This window comes from Heptranchias perlo, chromosome 5, assembly GCF_035084215.1.
Source record: "Heptranchias perlo isolate sHepPer1 chromosome 5, sHepPer1.hap1, whole genome shotgun sequence".
In the NCBI taxonomy this organism is placed as follows: domain Eukaryota; kingdom Metazoa; phylum Chordata; class Chondrichthyes; order Hexanchiformes; family Hexanchidae; genus Heptranchias; species Heptranchias perlo.
The window spans coordinates 62,698,085-62,710,262 of record NC_090329.1 but is presented as its reverse complement, the minus strand read 5'-3'; the positions used below and the strand labels follow the sequence as shown (position 1 = coordinate 62,710,262).

General features: G+C 38.0%; 1 protein-coding gene across 2 annotated transcripts in view; it reads left to right on the top strand.

Annotated features, from left to right (window-relative positions):
• The window catches only part of supt3h (SPT3 homolog, SAGA and STAGA complex component), a 424,528-nt gene extending 412,764 nt beyond the window's left edge, over window positions 1–11,764 (top strand). For both annotated transcript variants that reach the window (XM_067984482.1, XM_067984481.1), the window contains one exon: window positions 10,415–11,764. In XM_067984482.1, coding sequence (XP_067840583.1) covers window positions 10,415–10,456 — 42 coding nt within the window. In that variant the 3' untranslated portion in view covers window positions 10,457–11,764. The remainder of the gene's footprint in view (window positions 1–10,414) is intronic.
• The last annotated feature ends 414 nt before the right edge of the window (window positions 11,765–12,178 follow it).

Sequence of the window (12,178 nt, the reverse complement as noted above, 5' to 3'; positions counted from 1 at the left end):
ATGAAGTATTCGTAACAAGATCGATGAATTAATGGCACAAATAGAGATAAATGGGTTTGATCTAGTAGCCATTACTGAGATGTGGTTGCAAGGTGACCAAAGTTGGGAACTAAATATTCCAAGGTACTTGACTATTAGAAAAGACAGGCAAAATGGAAAAGTGGGGGAGGGTAGCCCTGATAATAAAGGATGAGATAACGACAGTGAGAAAGGATCTTAGCCCAGAAAATCAAGATGTCGAATCAGTATGGGTGGAGCTGAGAAATAACAAGGGGCCAAAAACACAGGTGGGAGTAGTTTACAGGCCCCCTAACAGTAGTTATAGTGTTGGACAGAGTATAAATCAGGAAATTAGAGAAGCATGTAACAGGAGTAATGCAATAATCATGGGGGACTTTAATCTTCATATAGACTGGGCAAATCAAATTGGCATAAGTAGTTTGGAGGACGAGTTCATAGAATTCATCAGAGACAGTTTTCTCGAACAATATGTCAAGAAACCAACTAGACAACAGGCTATTTTAGATCTAGTATTGTGAAATGAAACAGGATTAATTAATAATCTTATAATAAAGGATCCTCTGGGGAAGAGTGATCATAATATGATAGAATTTCATATTGAGGTTGAGAGTGATGTAGTTAAGTCCGAAAATAGGGCCTTAAATTTAAGCAAGGCCAATTATGTAGGTATGAAGGGCGAGTTGGCTAAGGTAAATTGGGAAATTAAATTAAAAGATATGACGGTAGATAAGCAATGGCTAACTTCTAAAGAAATAATTCTCAATTCCCTACGTATATACGTGCCTTTGAGGAATAAAAACTCCACAGCAAAAGTGATTTAACTAGAGAAGTTAAGGATAGTATTAGATTAAAAGGAGAGGCTTACAATGTTGCCAAAAACAGTAGTAAGACTGAGGATTGGGAGGTTTTTAGAAATCAGCAAAGAATTAATAAAGAGGGAGAAAATTGAATATGAGAGTAAACTAGCGAGAAATATAAAAACAGATTGTAAGAGCTTCTACAGGTATATAAAAAGGAAGAGATTAGCAAAAGTAAACGTCGGTCCCTTAGAGGTAGAGACAGGAGAAATTATAATGGGGAATAAGGAAACGGCAGAGATGTTAAACAAATAATTTATACCTGTCTTCACAGTAGAAGACACAAGAAAACATACTGGAAATAGTGGGGAATCAAGGGTCTAATGAGAGAGAGGAACTTAAGGTGATTAAGATTAGTAAAGAAAAAGTTTTAGAAAAATTAATGGGACTAAAAGCCAACAAATCCCCTGGACCTGATCGCCTACATCCTAGGGTTTTAAAAGAGGTGGCTGCAGAGATAGTGGATGCATTGGTTTTGATCTTCCAGAATTCTCTAGATTCGAGAATGGCCCCCATGGATTGGAAGGTAGCAAATGTAACCCTGCTATTCAAGAAAGGAGGGAGAGAGAATAGATGGAAGTATAGGCCAGTTAGCCTGACATCAGTAATAGGGAAAATACTAGAATATAATATTAAGGACGTAGTAACAGGGCACTTAGAAAACCATAATATAATTAGGCAGTGTCAATATGGTTTTATGAAAGATAAATCGTGTTTGACAAATCTATTAGAATTTTTTTGAGGGTGTAACTGGCAGGGTAGATAAGGGGGAACCAGTAGATGTAGTATATTTTGATTTTCAAAAGGCATTCGACAAGGTGCCACACAAGAGGTTTTTACACAAGATTAGGGCTCATGGGTTTGGGGGTAATATATTAGCATGGATTGAGGATTGGTTAACAGACAGAAAACAGAGAGTAGGAATAAACGGGTCATTTTTGGATTGGCAGGTTATAGCTGGTGGAGTGCCGCAGGACTTGGGCCTCAGCTATTTACAATCTATATTAATGACTTAGATGAAGGAACCGAGTGAAATGTATCCAAGTTTGCTGACGATACAACGCTAGATAGGAAAGTAAGCTGTGAGGAGGACACAGCATTTGCAAAGAGATATGGACAGGTTAACTGAGTGGGCAAGAAGGTGGCAGGTGGAGTATAATGTGGGGAAATGTGAGGCTATTCACTTTGGTAGGAAGAATAGAAAAACGGAATATTTTTTAAATGGTGAGAAACTATTAAATATTGGTGTTCATAGGGATTTGGGTATCCTTGTTCACAAAACACAGAAAGTTAACATGCAGGTACAGCATGCAATTAGGAAGGCAAATGGTATGTTGGCCTTTATTGCAAGGGGGTTGGAGTACAAGAGTAAGCAAGTCTTGCTGCAATTGTATAGGGCTTTGGTGAGACCACACCTGGAGTACTGTATACAGTTTTGGTCTCCTTACCTAAGGAAGGATGCACTTACCTTAGAGGCGGTGCAACAAAGGTTCACTAGATTGATTCCTGGGATGAGAGGGTTGTCCTATGAGGAGAGATTGTGTAGAATGGGCCTATACTTTCTGGAGTTTAGAACAACGAGAGGTGATCTCATTGAAACATATAAGATTCTGAGGGGGCTTGACAGGGTAGATGCTGAGAGGATGTTTCTCCTGGCTGGAGAGTCTAGAACTAGAGACATAGTCACAGGATAAGAGGTCAGACGTTTAGGACTGAGATGAGGAGGAATTTCTTCACTCAGAGGGTCGGGAATATTTGGAATTCTCTACCACAGAGGGCTGTGGATGCTGAGTCATTGAGTATATTCAAGACTGAGATCGATAAATTTTTGGACTCTAAGGGAATCGAGAAATATGGGGATCGGGCGGGAAAGTGGAGTTGAGGTCGAAAATCAGCCATGATTTTATTGAATGGCGGAGCAGGCTTGAGGAGCCATTTGGCCTATTCCTGCTCCTATTTCTTATGTTCTTATGCACAATATACTACAGACCCAAGTCACACTGTCCCAATATTATTCTTGATCAATGCTGCAGTTATTCTCAGGATTTTTAAGCTATTAAGGAGCTCAGAAGGGAGACGATGAGGACCACCTCCATTACTAGCTGGACCTATGGTGTCTCTTTTTCAATGCAAGGTAGCCACAATGCTATGGTTGACTATATCCAAATTTTGTTCTGGATGTTGTGAGTAGCAGCTAAGATAAAGCTTCCCATTAGGTACTTAATGAGTTAGAATCCTAGAAATTACAGCACACAATCAGAGCTATCTGCTCTAATCCCATTTTCTGCCTTTTCTGTGTATCGTTTTATGATGTATAAATGAGAAGGGCTGTCTGCTACCTTGTGCAAACCTCTCTCATTGGTTTCAATAAAATCTAAATTCTTGATACGGTAAACAGTCTCCTAAAAGTATGTATTATTTTCTTCAATTCCAATGTGTTAATTGTGATGACAGGAATATTATATCATCCATGAAATGTTTAAATGCTAGCTATCTAATGTTCTGTTTTATGATTTATGGGTTTCTCTACTTGAAAGGAGAAGCAATTTGTCCATTGTCAGTTGAGTGGAATTTAGTGTAAATGTGAGTTTGTGCAATACAACATAATCTGATTCTAGTGATTGATTTGATTTGGTCAGTAGTCCAAATGATCACTCTAACTGGCTTATCAATATAGGTAATGTGTACTGACTACCTGAGCAGTGCTGCTCAGCACTAACCAGCACTTTTGAACGTGGATAATCAGCTGCTTAGCCTCTTCTCCAGATGGACACTCGTAATTTTACCTCATAATGTCAGTTCTTTTATGCTTCAGAATTTACCAGCTCTTTAATAGCTAAGCTATTCAGCTTCAAACGCTGGTAAGCGCTTAGTAGCATTCTGCTCAGAGTGCCAGTTTGGGACTGAAAGAACAAACCAAAAGAACAACCCACTGTTTTTCATTGTTGGGGGTGCTTATCATTAGAGCTGAGTGTCTGGGGAAGAGGCCAGGCACTGATTAATCAACTATGTAAAGAGCCGGTAAATGCTGAAATATAAAAGAAATGATATTGAGGTAAAATTATGAGCTCACATCTGGCCTTTCCAGCTCAAAAGTGATCCGATGAAAATTTACAGATATAAACAGGTTTTGACCAGTTCAATTTGAGCACTATATCTGCACTAAAAACAGTAATACCTAGTAAACACGGATTTTGGCAGATTGAATGTGATATTAATACCATTTGAAAAAATGAGTAAACCCTTACAATTGTCTATGTACCAAATTTCACAGGATCCTTCCTGCAGACTGGGTTTCTGTGTATGGGCTTATAGTACTTTAAGCTCTGTGTAACACACAAAAATACAATAACAAAACAAAATTGTTCATTTTAATCTAGTTGCTTTAGAAGAGAAAAAAATGTGGGAGGGTGTGTTCAATATGAAATCTTTATTTCCCTAAATTAGGTATTTTGTTTTTTTAAAAAAAAACTCCTGCCTAATACGATATATTTGCAATTGTAGCATTCCTTTTCCATCATTTCAGATATTCCCAATAAGCATGAGAACTGCTCACCTAACCGGGTATGGAACCATCAGCAAGCAACTCCAGTGGAAATAAAGCTAATTAACATCCTTACTGTTTCTGGATGCTCATCAGAAGTCCCAAGTAGGAAAATTCAGTACTTGCCAAGTACGTCCGTGTACTTGGCTGATCATGTATTTTCCCATCTCAAATGCCTCCCAATCAGCATCTAGGACTGGAAAGAATACCAGTGTGTGGGTGTTTCATTGGAGCTGCTCGATAATGTCAACTGAGCTGTTACCCACTGAGAGGGAAGAACCAAAATATAGGTCTCAATGGGGAGTGGAAACTAAAACTACAAATATCTCTGATGAAAGAGAACTTTTTTCATCATTTTGTGACATTGCCTATATAGAATGCACTTTAAAATTAGTTCAGTATTAGTTTTAAAATGAGCGAACTAAAGGCAAAATTTACTCAAGGATCTTTATGCTACCTATTTCTTTGGTTTGAAAAAAAGTAATGAAGGTAGACCATATGATTGTCATAGGGCACAGGAAGGGGAGAGCAAGATAGAAATCTCCTAAGAGAAGAAGCATACTTTCCTTTTTTATTCCTGTTAAGTTAGATCATTTATCTGCCGTAGATGGAGGCCGGTTTGACTATGGGGAATGCTGCACCCATAATAAATAAGCTACTTTTTTGTACCGCTTGCCAGAAGTTTGTAACCTGCAAATGCTCATCAGAAAATGTAATCATTTGTTTGTACTGTAACTTTCCTTGTTTCTCCTTGAATTAGTCCCCTTGAGTTAGTACTGTACAGTACTAAAAAAATTAAAAATTCTATTTAGATGTCACATAGTGAACAGAGCTTAAATAAACAGACTGTGGAATTCTTAATACATGCATTCTGCTTGCCTAAGCTCCACCTTAGCATATGACACCCTGGCAAGAAGAGGGTGACTTGTCAAGTTCACTTCATCAAATCATATATCCTGCTGGTTGATGATGACAACATGGATGGCAATAAAGAGACTAACAATTGCACTGCCCTGGCAGAAGTCATATTCTTTATTACCTTGACCTACTGGATAGAACATGGGAGGGTGGAAATGTCAGACATGTCATCATGAATCTGCTTTGGTGCATTTGAAATTGCAGCTCTTTTAAATTTGTTACAGAATGGTTAACTACTTTATTAGATGTTGTTCAATGTGTATTATGCAGATTTTTTTTTACTCATTAACTAGTTAATGAATGAGGTAATCAGCAAGGCTATTCACAGTCTGTAATTTATTATCAGATTACAAACTTATTTTTATAATGGCAGTCCAAATCAAATGCATCATTATTCCTTGTACAAGCCATTGTGCCAATTGCAGTCATTATGCCACTCGTAATTCTTTTGACACATAAGTTTCCTTTGAATTTGTATGCTGCTTTTCTGTACGTTATCAGCTTTCATGTATTAATTTCAAAAGGTCAACACTCCCTACCTGATCAGTGTAGTTTAATGTTGTGACCGTCCTTGACCTTTGGCATTTGCATTTTCGTTTACTTACTCAAGTTAGCAAATCACCAAATCATTTCTAAGCAAATGGAAGGACCAGAGAAACAAGACACCAAGCAATCATAATAACTATTTCTGCACTGCATCCTCATCTCTGTTAGTATTCATAGTTCTCTCGCCTCCATTGTGTACCTTCCTAGAAGGCCCAGCTGAGGTTGGGAAGTCACTGTGTAAGGAATCTTAGCTCAAATCTGCAACATATGTGCTCCATGGCTGCACATACTAATAATACAAGTTACAGTGAAACTGTTTATTTTTAACAATATTTTACAGTAACTCTCTTGCTGCTAATGAATTCCTTGACATAGCAGGAGTATCTCTGAGGCAGAATATTGAAGGCAGAGTAAAACTAAATTTATAATGGATGTTCCAGTTCTATTTGTGATTGCAAAAAAGTTACAAAATCTGAGTTTGAATGGAAAAATTAACTCTCATTGTCAGTAACATCAGAATAATTTAATTGTGTGACTGACTTGTAACTATTATGTAGCCAACTGTTGTGTACATTTTAGTTTTCTGTAATAATAGCCGGTCTTCCATGGCATTGGATACAGGGAGTCAAGATCATTTTTCAGGTAAAGCAGGATTGGAGGGTGTGATCATAATTGAATCAAAGCAGGGGAGGGGAGAGGAGACAGATGGGTGGGGGAGGGAGGATAGAGATGGGGAGGGCAGAGAGGGTGAGGAGAGGGGAGGGACTGCGCATGGAGTGAGCGAGAAGAACAGAGGAGAGAGCTGAGGGTGAGGGAAGGGGAAATGAGGACAAGGTGAGGGGGAGAGGAATAGAAGACAAGGAGGGGAAAAGGGAAAATGGGGGCAGGGAGGGGTAGCGGAGGAGGGGGACAGAGAGAAAGGAAGAAGGAGGGGGGAAAGCTGTGACGGTGGGTGCTTTTGCCTCCTCTGGGAGATTGCTAGATGTGGGGGTTTTCAGTCAGCGAAGGAGGAGCTGTGCCAGTGAGGGGGTCTTCAATTAGCGGCAGAGATGGTAAGTTGGGGTTTTGAGATGTGGGGAGATGGTGGGTAACTTTGACTTAGTGGCTAGGGGGAGTTGAGGACTGCAGGCTTGCTGACGGCAGGGTTGGTTGAGGCCAAAATCCTGCTCAGTGTGCGGTGGCTGAATATGGCCAAACTCGTGTTCGATGGAGCTGAATTTTGGTAGATTGAATCGGGCCAGGACCTACTCCATTAATGGTAGGGCGTTGGGGAGAGTTATAGAACAAAGAGATCTAGGAGTACAGGTTCATAGCTCCTTGAAAGTGGAGTCACAGGTGGATAGGGTGGTGAAGAAGGCATTCAGCATGCTTGGTTTCATTGGTCAGAACATTGAATGCAGGAGTTGGGATGTCTTGTTGAAGTTGTACAGGGCATTGGTGAGGCCACACTTGGAGTACTGTGTACAGTTCTGGTCACCCTATTATAGAAAGGATATTATTAAACTAGAAAGAGTGCAAAAAAGATTTACTAGGATGCTACCGGGACTTGATGGTTTGACTTATAGGGAGAGGTTAGACAGACTGGGACTTTTTTTCCCTGGAGAGTAGGCGGTTAAGGGGTGATCTTATAGAAGTCTATAAAATAATGAGGGGCATAGATAAGGTAGATAGTCAAAATCTTTTCCCAAAGGTAGGGGAGTCTATAACGAGAGGGCATAGATTTAAGGTGAGAGGGGAGAGATACAAAAGGGTCCAGAGGGGCAATTTTTTCACTCAAAGGGTGGTGAGTGTCTGGAACGAGCTGCCAGAGGCAGTAGTAGAGGCGGGTACAATTTTGTCTTTTAAAAAGCATTTGGACAGTTACATGGGTAAGATGGGTATAGAGGGATATGGGCCAAATGCAGGAAATTGGGACTAGCTTAGTGGTATAAACTGGGCGACATGGACATGTTGGGCCAAAGGGCCTGTATCCATGTTGTAACTTCTATGATTCTATAAGGGTTAGGTCACAATGATGTTCAGTGAGGTAGCAGTTGCATGCTTAACCTCTGTGGGGTATGGAGTGGACCCATATAAGGTTCTCTGTCGGTAGGGGGTTGGGATGCGTATCAGACTTCTGCTTAGTTTCAGTTTTCTTTCTTTTTGTGCTCCGCTTACCTTATTGTCATGTTCATCTGCTGCCGCTGTTCGCCAACGGTTGCCTTAATAACCGGTATTTTCCAGATATTTTCACCACCAATGAATTTTCCTGAACATGGTAGGTCTGTCACATAACATTAGATTGCGTAATGTTATGCTGACAATGTCACCTACAGGTACAGTTACAATAGAACATTGCAACCACACACTTGGGGGTAATTTTGACTTTGGGTGATAGTGTAAAATGACAATATCGATTCAGTCGCCTGTTATACAGCTCTCCCAATTTTCATTTCCATTGAAGTTTTACACTATCACCCAGTCAAAATTACTCCTACTGTTTTTAATATATAATAGATGTTGTAACAAAATAGGTGCTGTTGAAAATATATATTTTTGCTTGCAGTCTGAAAAATGGTACCTGAGATCATTTTAGCAAGTTGTATAACTTTGTTTTATTCACAAAATGCCTTTGACAGATTGTCTTTTTAAATATATCTATATGATTAGGTGTATTTAGAATAATAGTTTAGTAAGCCAAACACCATGCCAATCTACATATTTGGGCAATTTTCCCAACAGATATCTTACTGAGGATGTTCAAATTAACTTCGATGTGGAGATGCCGGTGATGGACTGGGGTGGACAAATGTAAGGAATCTTACAACACCAGGTTATTAGCCAACTGTTTTATTTGAAAATCACAAGCTTTCAGATTAAAAAGGTATACGTTTTGGGATTTTAAACCTTTGATTATATAATTTTAATAAGAGATCTTTTTTAAATCACAATTGAAGAAAAGGTCTGTCATTTGTAATATAAATTGGAGATTTTCTTTAAATTGATGGCTGATTAATACTTTCATGTGATTTTCATGAAACAGCTTGTGATTTTCAAATAAAACAGTTGGACTATAACCTGGTGTTGTAAGATTCCTTACAAATGAACTTCCTTTGAGCTGGAATGAAAAGCTTTATTTGTTGCTGCTTGTCAGCTTACATTGTACATAAGGCAAGAAACAATATTTCTACTCTCTATGCTTTTCATGTGTGTATGTGTAGCTATTAGAGGTTCCAGGAGGTCGTGGTTAACCAGTTGGCCGACAATTCTGGCCACAGATTCTCTTGATCGTTTACTCCTTCCTTCCAACCTAAATGGTGCCGCCCCAGATGATGAATGTGAATCTGACACTGGGCAGTTTTTGACAAGTGATTGATAATCTGTTAATCACATGAAAGTATTAATCAGCCATCAATTTAAAGAAAATCTCCAATTTATATTACAAATGACAGACCTTTTCTTCAATTGTGATTTTAAAAAGATCTCTTATTAAAATTATATAATCAAAGGTTTAAAATCCCAAAACATATACCTTTTTAAAATTGGTAGTGTTTCCCCTATTCTCAGTAGACTATTCCAGTGGTGATGTCATCTTTAACAGCTCAGCCATGTGTCTTACAGTATTCAGCTTAGAACATCCTTCCGTGGAACAGCTCATACAAAAAGAAAGGGCCAACATAATTTTAGTAATAAAGTTTAAGTTGCACAGGCAGGACTCGGAAACTTGTGAAGATTCAGCAAGTGATCCATTAGGTGTCAGAATTAAAAAGATTAGGTCATGGTATTTAGTAACAGTGACATCCTAGCGTTTGGACTGATCCTCCTCAATTACCCATTTCTGTTAAATGCCAATGTGTTTTGAATCATTTGTTTTATAAGCATTTCATGTGAACATGTGACACACATGTAAAATTGTTGATGATGCACAGTTGTATCAGATAACAGTTGCAAACAGAATTATAAATTTGTTCCACTGAGGAATAATAGATACATTGTACTCCAGCAAGTGGGTAATTGTGATGGAAATATGAAAATACTAAGCCTGCCCTTCTGGATTACGTTGCAAACTTCAACAAATGGTATATGACTCACAGAAAATGCTGGTATCCAACTGCGGTGTTTGCATATCATTGTATATGGTGCATTTTAATTTGTGCAGAAGAGATAAATATTTTAAAGATTTCTGTAGACATAATTTGCCATATATTTGAGATTTTGTGAACTGCTAGAAATAAAAAGGTAAGCAAGTGTAAGAACGGAAATTATATGGTAGACTTTCTTTAGTTGTACCTTTATGTATTTTATTGGTATTGCATTTAATTAAAGGTTGCATTGCTTTCTAAAACAAATTTAAACTCACTATTAGGCTTATTAGTGTAAAAACCTGATACTTGTTTTACATGTTTACAACTCTCGCAGAACAATATATTAATAAGCCTAGTTGTTCCCTGAAGTCTAAAGTGTAAGCAAAGTATTAATTTCTAGGCAGTTCTCCTGTGACTATGTGTGATTATATTGAATACAGGCTATTTTTTTTCCTCCTTAATAGAGTGCTTACCGCAGAACTGGAATGACGTTTCTAGCCTGCTGAGGGCGGAAGGAACAAGAAGGTTGTTGTTACTGAAAGGTGAAGTTGCTCCAAGAAAACAAGGCTGTGTCAGTACACTGTGTGTACGTGTGTTTGTGTGTGTTGGGTGAGCAGTTGTGACAAGTCACTGACCTGCACCCTGCCATCAATCCTGTTTACTTGGTGGAATGTTTTGGTTAATTAAAGGCAGGATGTTTGGCCTGCATGTAGGTGGATAGGAACGCAGATCACCAGCTGCCAGCTCACATCCATGTCTATTTGTGTCATAGTGTTTAAACAGAGTGAAATCTTTTTCTAACCAAGTATGTGTAAGGGGTAATTTTCTGAGTTTGTGCTTGCGGTGCAAAGCCTCACCCACCAAGAGGGCATTTGGGTGTGCACTGCATTTGATTTTTCCAACCATTTAAACTAATGTGAGCTCCTGAATATGCTACAAGAAGGTGAAGCTCCGCAACAGGAGTGTGAAGTCAGAAAATTACCCCTAGAGTCTCTTAGTGTATAATTTAAATGAACTGGCGAGTACTTGAAAAGTTTTAAAACTGTATTTTATTAACTTTTTCCTGTACAGAATTTTTAAAGATGAGCAAGTACTTTTCTACTCTGACTAAAATAGTCAAAACTTGAGTCATGGACAAAATAGTGTAATACTGAAGGTTTGCGGGCAAAATTATACTCTGTGGTAAATCTGTGACAATGTACTGTCACCTTTAATTTCCAATAAGCAAGGGAAGATGTAACTAACCTTTATAAATGGCATGACCAGCTTTGAAGCTATTACATTTATAATATAATGGTAACAGAACAATGTTTCCATAATAACGATTTCAGTGTTAATCTCATGCTATTGTAGCTAACAAATCTTAATTTTGTGATTTATTGATTTCATGAAATTACAATATTGCAATATATTCATATTTTGAACAGCAATGGCAATAAATGCAGAAAACAGCAGATAAATGTATGAACATTATAGTGTTTAAATGTAATGTCAATGAAGTTTGCATTGACCTTTCAATCACCTTAGTCTGAAAGTGTCTAATTTTTCATAATTTGCTGCATCTACATGTATACATTAAAAGTTTACTATAAATACCAACTAGGAAAATGTTGAAAACATTGCACAACTCTCAAGGTTAAAGGTGCTAATTCAAGATTGATACACCAAGGCAGAGTGCTCAAGATGATAGAAATGAAATGTCTCATTATCACCTGATGCTTTTTTCAAAGTTTTGCTACTATGTGATTTTTCTGAGATCCCACTATTAAAAGCTGGTGTGTGAAAGTTGAAAGTTTTAAATTAAAATGTGCCAAAAATGCAATTGATTTGTTAACTTTATTTTGGGCTAGCATAATAGATTTACTGAAAAGAAATACAAAATTATTTAGCAATATATAATGGTTGATTTACAGAATTGATTATGTTTCTGTAAGTATCCTAAGGAGGATATTTGGATTGTCTTAAGAGTCTTTAGAAAAACAGCTGAGGGATGGCCCTTCTCAGCATATAACATGCCAAACTGACAGAGGTTTGCTTCTTTGAGAAAGAAAAAACTCTTACCCTAGGTACTTATTTCCACATCTTTGCCAGAAATAAACATGGGCACATACATTTTTATAAAGTATTTTTCAGCCCTGTCTTGCTTAAATTGAGTAGTCCAAAACCATTAGCAAGAGAAAAACAGGCCAGAGACAGACTCTGTGGGCAATCACCAACAAACTACCACC